The 20702-nt window shown below is 44.8% G+C and overlaps 2 protein-coding genes across 3 annotated transcripts in view; one reads left to right on the top strand and one right to left on the bottom strand.

The window, feature by feature from the left end:
• LOC127302306 (uncharacterized) overlaps window positions 1-20702 on the bottom strand; it is a 122744-nt gene that overhangs the window by 98041 nt on the left and 4001 nt on the right. Inside the window, exon 2 of one of the 2 annotated variants that reach the window (XM_071820354.1) lies at window positions 18710-18778. In XM_071820354.1, the coding sequence (XP_071676455.1) occupies window positions 18710-18778 (69 nt within the window). Of the gene's footprint in view, window positions 1-18420; window positions 18687-18709; window positions 18779-20702 lie in introns of those variants that run through there. The other variant, XM_071820356.1, reaches the window with a different exon arrangement.
• LOC127302308 (disease resistance protein Pik-2-like) lies at window positions 811-6523 on the top strand. Its single transcript, XM_071820534.1, has 3 exons — window positions 811-1628; window positions 4679-6353; window positions 6449-6523. The coding sequence occupies exons 1-3, from the start codon at window positions 811-813 to the stop codon at window positions 6521-6523; spliced, it is 2568 nt and encodes an 855-aa protein (XP_071676635.1).

Below are 20702 nucleotides of genomic sequence, written 5' to 3'. Positions count from 1 at the left end.
TTCATTTGAGTCTAACTTTCTTGTATGCATAGGCCACGAGGACCACGACGCTTCACTAATTAAAGAGAAAGTACAAATATATACATATGCAATTTGGTGAGACGGCAACATCAAATGATTACGCGTTCACAAGCGAAATAGGACAAGTAAGGATGTAAATATGTAATATAGTGGGTATGGTGGTGGACACGACGACATTATTTAGAGCTACGATACAATATACGGTTGTTTGACTGTTACTTTCCTATGTGCATACGCACCACATGGGCCTGCATGTGGGATCACCAAGATCACGTCGCTTCATCAGTAAAAAATAAAGAGCAAAACCAAAAAGAAAAAAGTATGCAACGGCCACCTACAGTGATAAACAAGGGCAACTTGACTGAGGTGCATGCACATTTTCATCCACGCGTCATCGCAAGTCGCAAACAGAGAGATAATAACTAAGTTTTCAAATATAATACTTCCTTCGTCAATAAGATGATATCAGATATTTATTTAAACGCGGATGTATCTATACACTAAATAGTATTTAATTAGATATATTTAAATTTAGATAAAAAATTATATCTAAATTTAGACAATTTTTTTGTGAATAGAACAGAGGTACGGAGTAGTAGTATTCATTAGCAGATCATGGCGAGGACTTGCGAGTTGTAAACCTTGCACGCGTACATGACGCGTATCATGGACCCATTCAGATGGCGGACGACCCTCTATACAAGAAAGGGGCTGAGGCAAGGCATGCTCATAGGCAGCCAAGAGGCCATATTTCCCACCCACCGCCGTGGTTTTCTTTTGCAAGCGAAGATGGAGGTCATCACGGGAGCAATCGGCAGCCTGCTCCCCAAGCTGGGCAACCTGCTCAAGAAGGAATACAACATCCAGAAGCGCGTCAGGGGCGAGATCCTGTTCCTCAAGGCCGAGCTGGAGAGCATGGAGACTGCCCTTGTCAAGATCTCAGAGGCACCGATCGATCAACCACCTGACACCCAAGTCAAGCTTTGGGCAAGGGATGTGAGAGAGCTGTCCTATGAGCTCGAGGACAACATCGACAAATTCATGGTGCGCATCGATGATCCAACCAATCCGCACAGCTTCATGGGCTTTATATACCAATGCCTCAGCTTGTTGACCAAGGCCAATAACCGCCACAAGATCGGATCGGAGGTCAAGGGAATCAAGAACCGCATCCAAGAGGTCAGTGAGCGGCGCCGTAGGTACAGGGTTGACAATATTGTCGCACAGCCTCTTGGCCCGATCACTATTGATAGCCTTCGCCTAGCAGCCTTGTACACAAAGACAACAGAGCTCATTGGCACCGATGAGAAGAGCCAAGACATAATCAAGGAGAGGCTGATGGTGGCAGACGATGAGTCAAACAAACAAATGAAGATAGTTTCTATTGTTGGTTTTGGAGGATTAGGAAAGACAGCCCTGGCTAATGTTGTCTATAAAAAGCTGAGAGAAAATTTCGACTGTGGGGCTTTTGTTTCTGTCTCTCATAATCCTATCATGGTAAAGATTTTCAAGGACTTGCTCAGTCAACTTGGCAACAAGAACTGTGACAACATCAACGATGAAGGACGACTCATTATGGAAATCAGAGAACTCCTTGAAATAAAAAGGTATCTATTCATCGTCCATCTATATATTGTGTTTTTATAGATCATGAAAAAGGCCACCATAGTTTTTTCCAAAGTTGGCATGTATCAATTTAACATCTATGAATATTCTTACACTTCTGGTTCAAGTGCCGGAAGGGAATCACAAAATAGATTGCATAGCCATAGTAGTTATCGTACTTTTTTTAGATATAAGTTTTTTTAGATGTTTTTTAGAAACTTGAAATACTTTCTCTTCCCCTTGGTGCGTCCTTGTGTCATTTTGGCTGCTAGTTGGTACTTGATACATACACAAATTGTGACATATCAATTGTGACCATTACTAGTAAACTGGAATAGCATACTTTTTTGAATTATACAGCAGCGGTGTTGTTTAATTAAGTTGCCACAACCATCTACAGCCCAATTCAGCAGTCTTCCATATTATGGTCTAAAACTCTCAAATGACAATGCTAATATGAAACATTTTCATCAAGAAAATCAGAAGTAAAGAGTTATTTTGCTCCCAAATCGAGTTTTAACATATTTTTCTCAGATATATAGTCAAAACACGGTGATCTATGTTCTCTGGTCTACCGCGGCACAAATATTAAAGATGAAATATACGAAAAGGGGAACCTTTTAACTTAAACATAATGATGATCACATCCAAATTATATAAAATTGGAAATTATTAGCCTAAAAAGAAACATAAATTGATCAAATTATTACGCGCAATTCTGATACAAAAGTTGTGTGACTCAGTCAACCCTGTTAAAGGGGAAATTATTGGTTCATGTTTTAGCCAATTCATTTTTCAATTGCTTGGTCATGTAATATAAATTAGGAGAATATAATACTTGTGAATCACTAATAGCTTTAAAGGTACATTTTTTAAAGAGCATATATACCTCTAGTCTCTGCATCAATTGATGCAAAATAAAAAATATTTATTGCAAAGTTTAATATTCAAAGTATAATATCTCAAAAATAACAAAGAGGATATATATAGATCAAGTGGAAAAATAGATCTCTAACGAAAAGCACATGTACATCGTGATCTAATCGCCCTTTGGTGGCCATTTCCAATCAGTTCGAGCCTGATTATCCATAAAGCTAGGGAATAACATCCATCGTGATAGATGATATCCTGAGCGAGAATCTCTAGATGCCTGCACCTAGAATTGATAGGCTTCTTTTTTTTCTCGATAAAGGGAATATATTAATATTGATAGATACCTAGTCTCTGGAACAAAGCAATACCTTGGTAGTACGGATGCACAAAGCCAAAAAAAAAACTAAGAAAAAAGAAGTCCCGCTAGGGTACACTCCAGGCCTAACAACAACAGTACATCCACCACCAAGACAAAACTTGAAATCCTGGCTCTTCAAAAGCGACGCCTCCAAGAAGGGAACAATGCACAAGCGCCATCATCGCCCTCGAAAGATCTTAGGGTTTCACCCTAAACATAGTCCCGGCTCTCAAAACAATGCCTTCAACAAGGTCATTGCCATGCACAACCATTTAAGGCCGGCCAGACCTTCGATTTTCACCCTAAAAGGTAAGACTCTGAACTTTACTCGTGCTGCCACCCCCACTTGCATACTGTTGCTGCGAAACCCAGAATACCAAGAAAATCTCTCATCAACACAGAGACTCGAACCTCCATTGCTAGTCCCCCAATCCGGCCTTCAAGATATTATTTGCATCTGATTTCACCATGGACCAGAATGTTATCTGTTGGCAACACAGAACACCAAACGGTCAAAATAAAAGCATGGGTGCGTACGACCGAATACCTCCCGATCCAGCGAATTCCAGGCATCAGGTACACTGAGACCTCCCGATCCAGCGAACTCAACTTCCAGCCAAAACTAGAAGGACATGCATAAGGTAGATCTTCATCTTGGCGCAAGGGACCGTAGGACCACCACCTTTATTCATGCCGAGGGAGCAGCCCCCACGCCACCCACCGGTAACCTACAAGCTGCCGCACCAAACCCTACCAGCGGCGAGGCCAACAATGGGAAAGGAGACAGCAGGGCCGATTCTCCACCGGAACTGGCCCAACCGTGCAGCGAAGAGGACCGGGGAGGCGGCATGGGAGACACCCAGATTGAGATCTAGGGAATCCACCACCACCATACACCGGCCCAGTCATGGCGCCGCCGGGAGAGGATCTCTGTCACCACCTCGACCAGGGGTGCCGCCCTGGGCGCTGCTCGATGACGAGCCGGCCAAACCCGCCCCAGCGGCCATGGCGGTATCCCCGGAGACCTCTACCCCCAAACCACCTTTGGCGGCTGCGCCCGCCGCCTCCGCGGAAAGAGCCAGCGGCGGCGAGAGGAGCAGGCGCGGCGAGGGCTCTAGCGGCGGCGCGATGGGGACGCCCCCCGGTGTTGCCCTAGGATGCGACACACGGGGGTACCATCCAAGCCAAAATGGAATTCATTCAGACCTTGTACAAACACCTGTAAAAACCTGTACACATCGATAGGCTCCTGCCGGTCTGCGGCAAAAACATAAGACCACAATTAAACGGACTGAACAAGTGGCCTTTTGAATAACCTGTAAAAATGTGCAAAGACAATCTTGTTAAAAAACACTATCATTACTACAGTTCTAAATAGCCGTACAAAAACCTGTAAAAATGGCATTGCGTACTTTCTTCTCTGTGAATAAACTATGATTCTGCATATGCATAAGCTAAGATTCTTTTTCTCTTGAATAAAATGTAGCCTTACTAAGGATTGCCAAAATAAATCTTTCAAGTGAAATAACTTCTGTTGAGAATATTTATTATCAATTAGAATACAAAAGTATGAAGACTAAAGAACTATGGAAACTCGTGTGTTGATATCTTCATTCTTCCTAGTATTTTTTTCTTCCCTGGGATCAGATACCCTAGTAATCAAATGTTGACGAAATATTCTTATATCTTCCTATAAATATGTTCCCACCTATGTGTGTGCTAAATATATATGTATATATGAAAAACTTTTTTTTTCGAGAAAACGCAATGACTTGCATACTTCTTCACTAACATATGGCCATTTACTGTCCTCCCTCAAAGGTACATCATTGTTATTGATGACATATGGGACATTCGTGTGTGGGAAAGAATCAAACGTGCTCTCATTGAGAATGAATATGGAAGTATAATAATTACAACAACTCGCATTCTTGATGTGGCCAAACAAGTTGGTGGTGATTACAAGCTAAGGCCACTTTCCTCCGTTGACTCAAGAAGGTTGTTCAACCAACGAATATTTGGTGTTGAAGAAAGATGCCCTCCTAGCCAACGAGCTCTCGACATATCTGAGAAAATTTTAAGGAAATGTGGGGGCGTACCATTAGCCATTATTACAATAGCTAGTATGTTGGCTAGTAAAAAGGAAGAAGAATGTACACATCAGTACTGGTCCCGTGTGTACGAATCTATGGGTTCAGGGCTAGAAAATAGTTCTGATGCTTTGAAGGACATGAGGAAGATATTATCAGTTAGTTACTATGACCTACCACCACACTTGAAGACCTGTTTATTGTATCTAAGTTCGTATCCAGAGGATTATGAGATTGAAATCAATGAATTGATATGGAGATGGGTAGGTGAAGGTTTTATTCGCGACGAACAGGGGAAGAGCTTGTATGAAGTAGGAGAAGATTACTTCCATGAGCTGATTAACAAAAGCTTGATCCAACCACATCATATTGATGTTGGCAATAAGGCAAAGTCTTGTCGTATACATGATATGGTGCTCGATCTCATCACTTTCTTGTCAAATGAGGAGAATTTTCTAACACTAGTTGGTGGTCAGCAGCATGTATTGACACCAAGTAAGATACGTCGACTCTCCTTCCATACAAGCAAGAAGGAGGATGTAAGGCAGCCGTCAAACATGAGCTTGTCCCATGTGAGGTCAGTTATTGTGTTCAATCAAGCTTTCAGTCCATTGATAGAAATTTCGGGTTTTCCAGTCTTACGTGTGCTAGATATAAGTGATTGTAAGCAAATCAAGAATCAGCATTGTAAGGATATTTGCAGTTTGTCGCATCTGAGATATTTGAGGCTACACGGGACATCTATCACTAAGATTCCAATGGAGATTGGGAATCTAAGGTTTCTGCAAGTACTGGACATAAGTCGAACTAAAATAGTAAAGCAGCTGCCGTCAACCTTCAGTCAACTAACAAAGCTGGTGTTGCTTAACATGCTCAATAGCATCGTCTGTGAGGCGCCAAGATGGATGTCCTCGCTACTTTCCTTGTCATCCCTGAGTATCACATTAGGAACACTGCGGGATGAGTACATTCAGGTCCTCGGGAGCATATCATCTCTCAGTGATCTCTGCATTCACGTGGAAAACCCCACGCAAGGGAGAAATAAAAGGTTGGTGATTGACCGTGCTTCTAAATTCCTGTGTCTCAAGAGGTTCACTATCAGGAGTCGCCACTCAGAAATGGATTTATTATTTGCGCACGGAGCCATGGAAAAGCTTCAAAAAATTGAGTTACAACTTGGACCGTTTAGGACAACTGAATTTGCTGACTTTGACTTCGGCATAGAGAACCTGTCTTCTCTAGAGTATGTCTCGAATGGGATGGTCTACTACGAGGAGCAGAGGCAGCAAGCTCTGGACGCTGCAATTCAGAAAGCTCTCCATATGAATCCCAACAAGCCCAAAATGATAAGGCCGAAGGTAACTATGCAAATTAATTCATACTCTTTCGAGCAATTTAGTGTTCAGGTCAATAAGTACTTGTTATTATAAATATATCAATCTTCCGTTTGTATGAATAGCCTGGGTGTATATAGATGCCTATAACATTTAAATTTTTTTAGATTCTCAGGGAGACATTCTCCCCGGTTCCATTTCATACGAAAAGAAACCAGTGTCTTCAGATTACAGGGAAATAAACGCACCCAGTGAACACTGCTACACTTGTAGCCTAAACAGCAACCTAGTTCAGAAACACCGACACCAACTCCTCCAGGAGCGGCCGAACCGACAAAGAACCAGCTCAGCGCATACAAAAGCGCACCCACAAAAGCTACCAGCCTTTTCCTAACAGACAGTAAACAGTTAAGCCATCAGGGAAAACACAAACTACTGCAACACAAAAACAAGCATACTCCTGCCTTTTTCTGGCGATTTTTGCTCACAGCACCACATGCACCGAGGCTTCCTCTTCCGGATGTTCCTTCAGGAAGTCAAGCGAAGCTCTCCCGCCATGCGACATCTTGGAAGCAGGAGCCCAGGAAGTGATCCAGCCGAAAGAGGAACACTTCAGGGTTGTGCCAGCCTCAGCGGAGCTTTGATTCTTCTCACCAGTAACTCCATGAACAGATCCACTTCCTTCCACACCTGATCCTTGAAAGGAACTTTCCAATTCCTTAGGTATGACAAGATCACACTCCACACCTGCTTTAAATTCAACCAAGTGAGCCTATTGAACACTAAACTATTCCTAGAATTCCAAATCCCCCAAAGGACAGCAGAGGAGATGAAATTAAATTGCAGGAATTTTTTATTACAAAGCCACCTACTAGCTATGTCCAAGTATTTCTCTACTCTATATCTAAATACCTCCTCAACCAGACCCCATTTTTGTTTTGCCACAAGACAGTCAAAAAAGAGATGATGAACACTTTCAAACTCTTTACAGAAAGAGCATTCCATAGGTTTTGGAATGCCTCTCCTCCTCAGGTTATCCCTAGTCATGATTTTATTTTGTGACAACAACCACAAGAAAATCTGGATTCTTGGAGGGATTTTTAGATCCCAAACAGCAGGTAAGTAAATTGGAGTCACACCTCTAAAATTAATTATAGCATACATAGACTTTGAAGAATAAACCCCATTAGTTTCATAGGACCGGATCAATTGATCCTCATCTTCACTAAAAACTATAGTCTCAGCAATAGCTAACACTTCTTGCCATTGAGACATCATGTCATCCGAGAAAGTTCTCCTAAAATCACATCTCAAATTTGCACCATCCCAAATATCCCTAACAGTTTTAGTCTGCTGATTACACACAAAGTAAATATCCCAAAACTGAGTAGCTAGGTTAGAATTGCCAAACCAAATGTCCTCCCAAAACCTCACACTCCTACCATTACCTATTTTCCACTTATAACCAAACCTAACAGTCTCTGCAGCTCCCATTACCCCTTTCCAGAAGGTAGAAGGATGGGCATCATGGCAGCAGAGGATGTTTGGGCCTCTAGTATTATACTTACTATCAATAATTTTTCTCCACAAAGTTCCTTCCCCTTGTATGTATCTTTTAATCCAAGACCCTAGAAGGCACAAGTTTAAATCTTGCAGATTGGGGATACCCATGCCACCAAACTCTTTTTTCATGCATACAGAATGCCAATTTGCTAAATGAATCTTATTATTTCCTTCCTCATCATTCCACATACAATTAGCCAATTGGGTGTTAATCAATTTTAGAGCCCATTTAGGGAATTTAAAGAAAGAAAGCAAATAAATAGGAATACTAGCTAATACTGATCTAACTAGTTCCCTTTTGGCTCCAGAGGACAACAACTTCCCCCTCCAACCAGCTAATCTACTCAAGAGAGAATCAATTAAAGGTTGTAAATCCTCCCTTTTTAACTTGTCATAATGCAAAGGAATTCCTAAGTACTTAATTGGGAAAGATCCCAAAACACACCCAAAAGTTTCCAAGAAAGTATTACATTCCTCTACCTCCACATTAATAGGAATCAACTCACTCTTATGATAATTAATACGCATACCAGATATTTGTTCAAAACAAGTTAGGATCCACTTCAAATTAGTTGCAATCCTATTGCTTTTTTCTAAGAAAAGTAAAGTATCATCAGCATATTGCAAGCAAACAACTCCACCAGGAACAAATTCAGGACACAGACCCCTAACCAATCCCTCATTGCCCCCTTTGAGGAGCATTTTTGAGAACACATCTACCACAAAATTAAAAAGACCAGGAGACAGGGGTCCCCTTGTCTTAAGCCTTTACCAGTAAGGAAAAAATCACTTTCAACCTCATTAATTTTCACACCCACTGATCCACCAGAAGTTAGCTGTTTAATCAACCTAATCCAGAAAGGACTGAAACCCCTAAGATGCAAGATCTCATAAAGGAAATCTAAATTAACCCTGTCATAAGCTTTTTCATAGTCAATTTTAAAGACAAACCCCTCTTTCTTCCTCCTATGAACCTCATGCACAATTTCATGTGCAGTAACCACACTCTCTAAAATATATCTGCCCTTGATAAAAGCAGATTGATTATAAGAGATTAACCTCCCTATTATCTTAGCCAATCTATTTGTTAAAACTTTACAGAAAATCTTAAAGCTACAGTTCAAGAGACTTATAGGCCTAAACTTCCTCATAGTCCTAGCATCATTTTCCTTTGGAATCAAAGTAATCATAGCAAAATTTAGCCTAAAGATATCCAACTTATCTTCAAACCAAGCATCAAATAAATTCATCAAATCTTGTGCAATAACATCCCAGTACTTCTTGTAAAAGAAAAAAGATAAGCCATCAGGTCCAGGTGCACCATCAGCATAAGAACCAAAAACAGCCTCTTTCACCTCTTCTAAAGTAAAACGACTCCCTAACATCTTATTTTCCTCTATAGTTACTTTTTCTTCAGGAAGGAAAAAATTATCTAGCAGCCTAATGTCAGGTCTATCTTCAGCACCAAATAAGTCCTTATAATAGTGCTTGGCTATCTCTAACATATCTTTAGTTTCAGTGACAGGACCATCAGGCCCATCTAACACAGTAATCATTTTCTTCCTTCTCCTTTGATTAGCTAAAGCATGAAAATAAGCAGTATTCCTATCTCCTTCACATATATCTTTATCTCTGGAACGCTGCTTAGCTTTAATCTCCTCAATGAGCCAAAAAGAATTCAGCTCTTCAAGGATTAGATTAAATCTTTCAGCTTCCCCATCTGACAGCTCTTGAGATTCAGCTTTAATATCTAGTCTATCATACTCCTCCATAAGGTTTTTCTTTTTCTTCCTAATCTCTGCATCAATATTTGCACTCCACCCTTTAGCAGAACTCCTAAAGCATCTAACCTTAGATTGCCAAATATCCAGAGGGTTATTACTAAATACCTGGGTAGACCAAGCTTTAATAACCACTTCTCTAAAATCTATTCTAGTGCTCCACCATTTCTCAAATTTAAAACTACTCTTCCTAGGAACCATATTTTCCCCAGAATCCCAGAAAATGGGAGTATGATCACTACCTAATCTAGGTAAAGCTCTTGCATTTCCTAAAGGAAACAAAGCCTCAAAACCAGTAGTACAAAAAATCCTATCAATTCTACTCATAATTCTATTACTTTGGTTATTACTCCAAGTAAAGGATCTACCAGCTAGACCAATTTCCACTAGGGCCCACAAATCAATCCAAGCATTGAATTTATCAGCCCATTTAAAATCTATCACCCCATTACTTTTATCACACTGTGACCTGACCAGATTGAAGTCACCTCCAATCATGGCAGGCCCATCCCAACTCAAACACAACTCATGCAACTCTGAAATAAAAGCATCTTTACCCTCTTCATAAGGAGAGCCATACACTGTGGTAAGTCTAATCACCACACCAGAACTTTTAACCCTCACAACTGTGCTCACAGAAAAAGTTCTAATGTCCCAAGAAATTATCTCAAAGACATCACTATTCACACCAACTAAGATCCCACCAGCTGAACCAACTGTAGGACTGAAATTCCACTCAAAATTTCTATTTCCTAGAAGGTTTTTCAAGAAGGATCTAGAGAATTTCTCTTTTTTTGTTTCCTGAAAACCAATGTAATCAACTTTCAAAGGTATGACAGTGTCCTCTAAACACTTCTTCCTACCAGGAGCAGTAATCCCTCTAATATTAAAAAATGAAATTAACATTGCACTCTCTTCCTAGGGTGCTTGCCCCGTGATTTCCTAATGACCTCTATCCATTTTTCACCTTCATTCTCATAATCATCTACATCTTGCCTATTATAAGTAACAGGGGTTGTCACACATCTTTTCACCCTAGAAGCTAGAGGAGATCCATTACAACCTATTCCATTTAGGATCTGTAAATCTACCTTATCAATGGAGGCTAAAGGAGATCCATGAGTGTTATTCTCCCTAGGGATCTCAATATCTACTTCCACATTCCTATTATGAACCACATTGCTCACTGGACACCTAGACTGAGCAGCCTGATCTCCTTCTTTTTCACAACTACCACTAACAGCAGATATATCAACACCTACATTTCTAGCTAGAGATTCAAGATAATCAACATCTAAGGACTGAAAAGCATTAGAATGCATTATACCTTTCATCTTCTTGTTTGGCTCTTCTAGGTTATTCTTCTTCTTGTACTCAATAGCCTTCTTCATCACATTCATAGACCTATCCACCCTGGAACTCTGTCTTGTAGCCTGAACAGGACCCCAGGCTTTCTTCTTCCTTGTCTTCTTTTGTTGATCAGTGTCCACCACTCCTTCTGTATCAGGCCTCTCAAAGCTAGGCAAAATATCCTCTGGAAGAGTAAACTCCAAGCCTTCAGTCACATCCCTACTGCCCAGATCAATCCCATTCTTGCAAGCCAAGCCTTCCTGATCTTCCAAAAGGAAGTTTTGGATTTCTTCACTCACCTCCTCATCAATCTTGCTAGGCCCACTCCTCCAGATGAATCTTCCTTCCTCATCTACCTCACCATTCTTGAGCAGCAAATCATACACTTCTTCCCCACTAACATACTCTTTCACCTCTCCACCATCAGTAACCAGCCTCCTTCCTACAGAACCAGAACTAGCTGCATTAGTGTTCAGCACCACAGAATTTGTAGAAGCATTCCCTGCAGCACTGCCTCTATCTGTATCCATCCCATCCTATCTTTCACTGCTTTGCTCCTCATTTTCATGTTCATCATTCCCATCAGAAGGTGGTGGTGGTGGTGGAACAGGTGGATCATCTGCTACCCCAGTAGCAGGTTCACCCTCAGCCTCAAACAGTAGCTGATGGAATTTCCCTTGGAAATGGAAGAGCCTGCCAGCAGGAATCTTGGTAGCATCCCTGCACTTTATCTTCACCCTTACCACCTCAGCACAATCCTTGAACACACTCATCCAGTCTATTTCTTCAAGGATACCACATACAGATACAGCTTGAGCTATTACATTCCACTCACACCATGGAGGCTGCAGACCATGTATCTTCATCCATGTCACCTGCATCACTGCCACAGGGTCTGGATCATCATCCCAAGCCTCAACTTTGACCCACACTCCAGGCTTTGTCAGTCCAAACCTAGGATACCCAATCACCTGGTCCACTGGAAGATGAGGAGGGAACTTCACCAGGTATGACCATTGGGTAAGTTCTCTGATCTGCCATGGCCAGTTTGTCCTATAGATCCCTGCAAACTCCTTAGCCAGCTCAGCTTTAGATATATTTCCCTCTTCTATCAGCACCAGCCCACAGTTTTTTGTAGTGGTCACAGGATTTACAACTACCTCAGGAATCTCAATATGGAAGAAACCTAAGCCATTAGCTGCACTTCCTATGTATTTGGCCACTTGAGGAGGTCTTTTGATGACAGGGCAACCTTCCACACCATGGTTAGTAGCCTTGCAAATGAAGCAAAAGGCTTTCTTGTCACAAGATTGCTTGAAGTGTCCAGGCTCACCACACCCAAGACAGATAGTGTCTACATAAGACATCTGATTTAGAATCACCTGGACTTCACCTCCTCCACCATTCTTCTTCTTCTGCATCTGCTTTGCCATCCCACTCTTAGCTTTAGCAACACTTTCTTCCACATGACCTTGAGAACTCTGTGGATTTTCTTCATTGCTTGGAGCAATCCATTGGTTGGACTGAAAACCAAACTGCTGTGGATTGAACTGGGGGTAGGGACCTTGAAAAGCCCAGGGAGGAGGTAGACCACCAGGAACAAAACCATAAGACTGTGGAGGGAATTGAGGATATGGACCTTGATTCTGCTGAAAGGGCTGTTGTTGTTGCTGAGGACCCTGCTGAAATTGATTGCTGTATTGCTGTCGATTCCAATTGTCACCTCTTCCCCCTCCAGATCCCCTTCCTCTGTTTCTTTCTCCACGTCCTCGATCAGCCATGATCACCACCTCAGACTCCAGATCAATGATTTCAACCTCTTCAACCCCCAGGTAGCATAGACTTGGTCTCTCTGGTGGTAATGGCGGCGGAGGAGGGGAGCTCCGAACCCTAGAGCGTGGTGGGCTTATATATGGAGCCACCCTTGTGGGAGGGTTGTCTAGATGCTTGGGAATATCCCACAGCTGTCCAAAAAGCGCTTCCAGCTCCTTATCCTCCATGTCCACGACCGGCACATGGTTTCCACCACCTTTTGACCTGGTCCACGACGCCATGGACGAGCTCCTGGAACCCACCATCAACTCCTTCGCCTTTCCGCTCCCGCCAAAACCAAGCGCAGCTGCTCCAATCAAGTTTCTGTACTTTCTACCACCTCTGGCGACCTATTCAGCAACCGGTTGTGTTGACGCAGAATCATCAGAGCTAACGCCGCCTTCAGCTCCGGTACAGCAAGCCCCAGCGGAAATGGCCTCCTGTTCCACCTCGGAGAAAGCAGCGCAAAAGCTTTCTCCCTCGCCAAATCGAACAGCGAAGGATGGTCGCTCGCCTCTGTACTCTGTTCCGACCTCCCATTCTCCTCCACTCGCAGACTCTGAGCGGTGTCCTGCAGCTCCAGATCTCGCTGGAAGACCTCCTGCACCTGCACAGCTCTCGGACCAGGCTTCCGCCCCTGAACTGGCGCCTGGAGCGCCATTATCGCCCCGAAGACGAACTTGGTCTCCGGCTCCACCTGTTCCCTCGAACTCCGCTGCCGCTCCGAGGTAGGCGAGCTCGGGACCAATGGCGATTGGCCCAAACGAGCCCACGCAGAAGCTGAAGCCGCTGCTCCCAGGCGAAGTAGCTCGGTCCTCCGCTGGATCTCTGAGCGCCGACCTCGACCCCTCCATTGCCGATCCAGCTTCCTCACTCGCAACGCCTTCGCGAGCTCCCATCTCCCCTTCCTCGCCTCCCGCACCAGACCGCCACCACCACGACCGCTCCCCCGCCTCCGCTCCCTCCTCATCCGTGCAGATCGCCAGCGTCAGCCTTCGATTCGCCTTGGATTGCGGTAGGAACCTAGCTAAGGGCGGCGAGCTCGGTGTGAGTGACTGTGGAGTTTGGGGGAAGGCAAGTGGCAAGGGCAGGCTCTCGCGCGACGCGTGGAGAGGCATACACCGCACCCCTGGCCCGCCATGAACGCGGATCGAGGAGATCCCGCCATGAACAGGACCTTGGGTCGGGCTTGTGGTGGAGTCGCCGAGGAGTCGCGAGAGCATCCTGTCTCTTTGACCCCCATCTAACATTTAATTTTGAATCTAAGTATTAGTGTATTACTATCATCACTTGCAATATGTAATATTTATGGGTGTGACTAATGCTCAGTAGACTGAGAGTTAGTTAACGCTCAGTAGGATTTCCAGCGATTAAACCTTCCATCGATTACGGTACGTTTCAACCTCAAGCCCGGTTCTCTTTTTGATGCACTAGCTGGGCTTTTTTTCTTTCGTGGACCGCATATGTATTTCGTACACTATGTTGTTTGCTAAAAAAGCACCACTCAAAAACTATTCCACGGTACAACCATGCACGTACGTTTTTCTCCATTTTCTTATTCTATTTTCTTCCCTCTCATGAGTGTCTCCGTCACAATAAAACACAAAATAAGAAACCGAAAAAATTCTTTAGTTGCAACATATGTTCAACTAGAAAAAACTCAATCTGTACCTGAAAGCCTTAGTTGCAATCCCACTTGCAACTAGATATAGAAAATTATAGTTGCAACCCTCGTTGCAACTGGAATATATCCACTTAATACAGTACTTAGAATTCATAGTTACAACTTCACTTGCAACTGGATCTAGAAACTTTCATTTGCAACCCAACTTGCAACTGGGAAACAAACATCAGTTTGTAACTTCACTTGCTACTGAAAAAATATCTCAACTCGAGTTGCAACTGAAAAAATTCTCAGTTGCAACCTGACTTGCAACTAAAAAAATCCTTAGTTGTAACCAGACTTGCAACTGGAAAAAATCTCAGTTACAATCCGACTTGCAACTAGGAAAAAATTCTTAATTACTTGCAACCTAAGTTACAGCTGGAAAAATATCTCAGTCACAACCCAAAAAAACTGCAACCTAAAAACCTTACTTCCAACTGGAAACACTCGCAGTTACACTCCCACTTAAATTAGTGGAAAATCGCACTTTCACTCCCATATGTAAGTCGAAAAATCAGTGATTAATATCTTGCAACATGTAACTCTGTGCAGCCTCTCTTTGTAGTTACCGTACTTAAATATAGTCCAAAAGAATTTCGACTCTATTCCTTGCAAGAATAAATCCTGGTCCAGTTGGTTACTGGCGGTCTAGGGATCGAATCCCGCCTGCGCGTAGCTTCCGCTTTTTGCTGCAACGTTAGAAAAACGTACGAGCGCACGAATGTCAGCATAATATCTAACGGCCCTATAGTTAACTGAGCTCTAAGCTAAATCTCAGTTTACTGAGAAATAGCAAAACTGAATATTTATATTTCTCGTTTTTAGAGAAAAAGAGCCTCGCCCCGGTTCCAAATATATTGAAACCAACCAAAATGCCAACCAAGTTCACAGAACTCCACACATCTACCACGTATATCTTACAATACAAAACATCACCATCTAATAGTTTTAACCCCAAACAGGGGAAACACAGCAGAAATTTAAAAGGCACGGCACCAAACTAGCATAGAAGTACACCCCACCCAACAAGCTATCATCTTGACATCCAAACTCAGGGGCGGGTTAGGACCTGGAAACCAGCACCATCACCCACCAGGATTAAGTCGTTTGCCTCCATCGTCCTCCTCAACTCCTCAGCAGTGATCAGCAATGGCCCAAAGCCCCTTGTGTTGTTCATAGTGCAGACCTCCAAAGCTGTCCTGGCCCTAAAACCTATATTTCTCGTTTACAAGACTACTACTCATTGTATCGTTAACTTACGGGTCTAAAACCTATCTCATCGATTGCCAATGCACATGAATTGCTAATCTTGCTTCCTACCGTTTATTAGATTTTGTTCTGAACCTTTGCAGATACACATGATCATCAGGATAGCCGTCAGCTCTTCCAAAGCTATAAAGGTGGCTGCCTCATGTAATGGTAAAATCCACTGCTTAATCGTGTGTGCCCCTTATTTCCACTCCTTGTATTAAAACATATGCGGTTTAAAGTGCATAATGCATATTGTTGCATGAATCGAGCAGGGGTGGAGTCCGTCACTCTCAGTGGCGGTGACAAGAACCTGCTTCTGGTGATCGGCGATATAGATTGGACTTACGTCATACGGAAGATGCGGCGGAAAGTGTGTCACGCCGAGGTGCTGGAGGTACATAGAAGATACGATGGAAGATACGAAAGCACTGAGTTCTCTATCCCGCCGCCGCAAGAAATCTCACGGGGCGAGGCCTGAGCGGCGACGGCGGGCAACTCCCCTGGCAGCGGCGCGTAGCTCGGCGGCGACTCAGTGACGAGGAGCTTCAGAAACCCGCCAACGAGCATGATTCGACGGCGATGATGGAGGCAAGGCCACCTCACGACGGAGGCTCCGCTGCGGCTACGGCCAGGATATCCTGGACTTGATCGCGGCCCAGATGAGCCTGAGCGGGCTGGCGGCTCTTGACCAGCAGTAGCAAGCTGGCGCGGTGGCATGACGATGCCAGCTGCTAGGCACCGTGGGGGTGCCGACGGCCGGCCAAGCGACGGTGAGCTACACTAGTACGAAACAGGTTTCCACATTTGGCTGAAACCGTCAAACGATGGACCATGCTCCTCTACAATGCACGCAGTTAAATAAACTGTGCGCGGCGGGTTCTCTGCTTACACATGTTCTTGTTTTTAGAATTGTTTGTGATTTGTAGGTCCATCAAAAACTTTTTGTTTCACCCGACCGTAAACCAATTGTAGGAACGTATACGATATGTTTTTAAGCACTTTTATGTGTTTATATTTGTTATTTTCATTGAGAACGATTGGTTCGCATAAATCGTCGTGTCTTCTGCCGTCGGAGTAACACGTGCTCGAAGACTATAGTTAAGCTGTCAGTGATGCAATTGTGTCTATGAGCTCGGGGAGAAAGATGCACCTGAAACGTTCCATCATTGATGCATTAACTACAGTACTGCCAATTTGCCTGCTGCAAGTCTTGTTCAAAATTTTTACCAAGGCAATGACTGTCAGGGTAGAACTTGGAAAACTGATTCATCCTTATCAGAATGCTTTTATTAGGAGAAGATATATCACTGATGGAGTGATGTTGCTGTAAAAAATACTGAGAGAAGCTAAATGTAAAAAGAAGCAGGAGGTTGTGTTGAAAATTGACTTTAAAAAAGCCTATGACAAAGTGAACTGGAATTTCCTGATAGATTGTTGTAAACATAAAATGGATTGTCTGGATCAAAGAAGCAGTTACAAAAGGGACTCTCAGTGTGAAAATTAATGATATGATAAGTCCATATTTTGGCAGCTTCAAAGGTGTTAGATAGGGGGATCCTTTTGCTTCTTTCCTGTTCAACATGGCTGCCAATAGTTTGTCCAAAATGATTGTGACTGCACAAAGGAATGGCTTAATCAAAGGCTTGGCTGAAAACTTGGTGGTGAATGGGGTTGCTATCCTGCAATATGCAGATGATACAATTCTCTTGATTCTTGGGAAAAATTTGCTACAGGGCACCTTACAGTCCTTGCCTAAACACACTGGTGGAAAGTGTATTTGCCAAATACCATTACAATTTCATGGCACATTTGCTAGAACACACCATATAGCCAAAAAGGGAAAGTTTTCACTTTCCTACCCTTTGGAAAATGTGCCCACGGTTTTGCAGGTCCTTTTTTAAGACATTTTTCCTTCATACAAGTCCCACCGCTTCGACGAAGGAGACGATTCCCCGCAGAGCAACAAACCCTAGTGCTGTGCTCCTATCGCTGGTCGCCAGCTGCCCTGCCTTCATCGCTCCCACCACGGCATCTCTCTGTCCATCGAGCCTGCCTCCCTCGCCTCCAAATCCTGCGACCACCGGGCAGGCCGCAGGGTCACGTGGTGGTGCCACGCCGCCCCTTGTGCAGTCCGGGCCCACAGCACCGGCACTGGTGCTGGCCCACGACGCTGCAGGTTGCCATGGACGGCGCTGTGGCCTGGGTGCCCGAACTGACTAATTTTCTCACCGATCCGTGTCCAGTACATGTGAAAAGATGTTAGTAGTCTCTAATTCAGGACGGTGGTAGTCTCTAGTTCATGCCCCTATTAATTTTCATATGATAAGACAACAGTTATACCGGAATTGAAGTTTGGGTGTGCGCGTACGCTGAATTTTGTGATCATGGGACACAAGTGTGCCATCCAAATAGAGATGAACTCAAAGACGTAGACAGAGATTTTGGGAACTTCAAAGATTTCAGCGAAGAACTTATCAAGAAATAAAACATGGACCTAATCAGAACTTGATCAGGAAAAACAATTTGTTCAAAACCGCCTAAGCACGTGATGTCAAACTTTCCATTTTAGTTGACCCGGTGTGTTCTAGCAAATGTCCCACGAAATTGTAATGGTACTAGGCAAAGCTCGGCAGTGTGATTCGGCCGGAACACAAGGGTGTCCTCTGGCAAATATTGTAATGTTTGGAACAAGCATGTGCTGATGTGCATAGCGCACCTGGTTGCTCCGATGTGTTCTAGCGTCTTCCTCTGGTTGTCACTTAGCCTGGAAGCGGAGTAGCGGTGGTCGTAGAGGCCGAGGAAGTTGTCCCTGAGATCCGGGGTGGCGACCAGTCGAGCGCCGCGCCGCTCGGCGACCTCCACGTCCTCCTCCTGGTTCTTGTCCGGCGAGTCCGGGCGGAGGTTGATGACGGGGAGCGAGATGAGACGGGCAAAGAGGACGCGCTTGACGGGCAGGAGGCCGGCCGCCCGGAACGCGCCGGAGAGGCGGAGAGCGCGGGCCAGAGGTCGGCCACTGGGATGCCGTGAGCGGGGCGGGCGCACAGCTCCTCCAACGCGGCCGAGACGAGCGCATCTGTCAGGCCCTGTGCATCTTCTGGCTGGCAATGCCTGTGAGGGATCCGACGGCGTCAGTTGCTCTAGTCTTAGTCACAGGCTTACTCACGTTTTGAACCTGTTAAATGTAATAATCTAAACAGCGTGGTCCTACTCCTCAGTATAAAGGGGTAGGAGCGGGAGGTTGGGAGGCACGCTATGCAAAAACCCTACATTTTATTCCCTGTTATTTCGTTTTCCTCTCCTGTATCTGGGCACGAGCCCCTCTCCTATCTACCTCATCGTCGTCGGCGGCCATCGGGCCCTGACAAGGTGGTATCAGAGCACCGGTTCTCTGACCACGGCGACTCCCACCCTCCCTCCCACGTCTCCCGCACCGGCGGCGAAATTCTTCCCTCCCTCCCACCCACAGATCCCCACCCCAGATGTCGGACCGTACCAGATCCAGGGCCTCGACGCGGTCCCGGAACTCATCTCGTGGCCGGAGCCGCGACGGTGTACCGATCATCGGCTCGGCATCGACAACAGACGCTGAACTGGCGGCGCTGCGTGCGCAACAGAGAGCGGAGCGCGATGCTCGTTCCGTCGGACGACGCCTGCGCACCTACCAGACGGAGTCATCTGCAGCCATTACCATGCTCACAAGCCAGATGGAGAACATGGCCGGCATGATGGCGAGGATGCAGTCCAGCATCGACAGGCTTGCGCCCTCGGAAGGTACGACCAACACTGATACTGGCCAACAACGTGAATTGGTTACTCCTCCCCCTCGCTCAAGCACGCAGCTTTCACCCATCCCCGAGGTTCCGACACCACAAGCCACACCTGCGCCACAAAATCCTCCTCCTTTTCCACCAAATTTGGGCCGCTTAACACCAGCACAACTACCTGTGCCACCGCGCACCGAAGCTGTTCGACAGAAGTCCGTGTCCGAACCCGGTGCGCAGATAACAGAGGGGCTGGCAGCGCAGACAACGTTTGTGCAGCGCACCAATCCCTCCACCCAGCCACAGTACTACCAGCCACCAAACCCATCAGCAAGCACTTCCCACGCACAGACACTTCCCCAAAACCCCTCGACCACCCAGCTTCAGCACACCATCAATGAGCCTCCTTACACCCAGCCTACACACCACTATCACCCTCCACACAACCACCAGATCACAAACTACACCACACACCACCCACAATTCCATAACCAACACCATCCCACACCACCAACACAGCCAAACATACAAAACCGTTTCCCCACACCACCCACTTCTGTCCCGCAACACACTTATTCCCACCACCATAACACTGAGATACAATTGCGCACACCTCATGTCGAAATACCAACATTCCATGGAGAATCACCTAGAGCTTGGCTGCTTGAGTGTGAGGACATCTTTGACCTGGTGGATATACCAACAGAAAGCAGAGTTAAATGGGCACTTGCCCATATCAGGGGACAAGCGAAAACCTGGATTAGCAGTTCTGGTGTGGATCTGCACTCTATCAATCGCAGGAATTGAGTCAGGTACTGATTGAACGATTTCCTGACAATGTTGCCAATGATCCAATGGATCAGCTGCAGTTACTCAAGCAAACCAGTACTGTGAATGCTTATATTGACCAGTATGAACTCTGGATGACTCAAATGAAGAGAGAGCGAAGCTATCTTCCCCAAGACTTCTTTGTAGACAGATTTGTCAGTGGCCTAAAGGACAGTATCAAACATCTGGTTCAATGCCAAAAACCAGATTCTCTGCTGAAAGCTTATTGGTATGCTCGCAAGTATGAACAGGCTTACCTAGTAAATGTGAAGAAAGCAGCACCTGTAGTTCCTGTCCCAAGAGCTTATCCTCCACAAAGAGACAACAGGAACAGACCTCCTCCACAAAACAGAGCACCAAGAGAGTGTTGGCATTGTCATGGAAGATTTTTCTTGGGACATAAGTGCCC

The sequence above is a fragment of the Lolium perenne genome, chromosome 5 (assembly GCF_019359855.2).
Source record: "Lolium perenne isolate Kyuss_39 chromosome 5, Kyuss_2.0, whole genome shotgun sequence".
Taxonomy (NCBI): Eukaryota; Viridiplantae; Streptophyta; class Magnoliopsida; order Poales; family Poaceae; genus Lolium; species Lolium perenne.
Note: the sequence above shows the minus strand (reverse complement) of the source record. Positions and strands in the feature narration are given on the sequence as shown.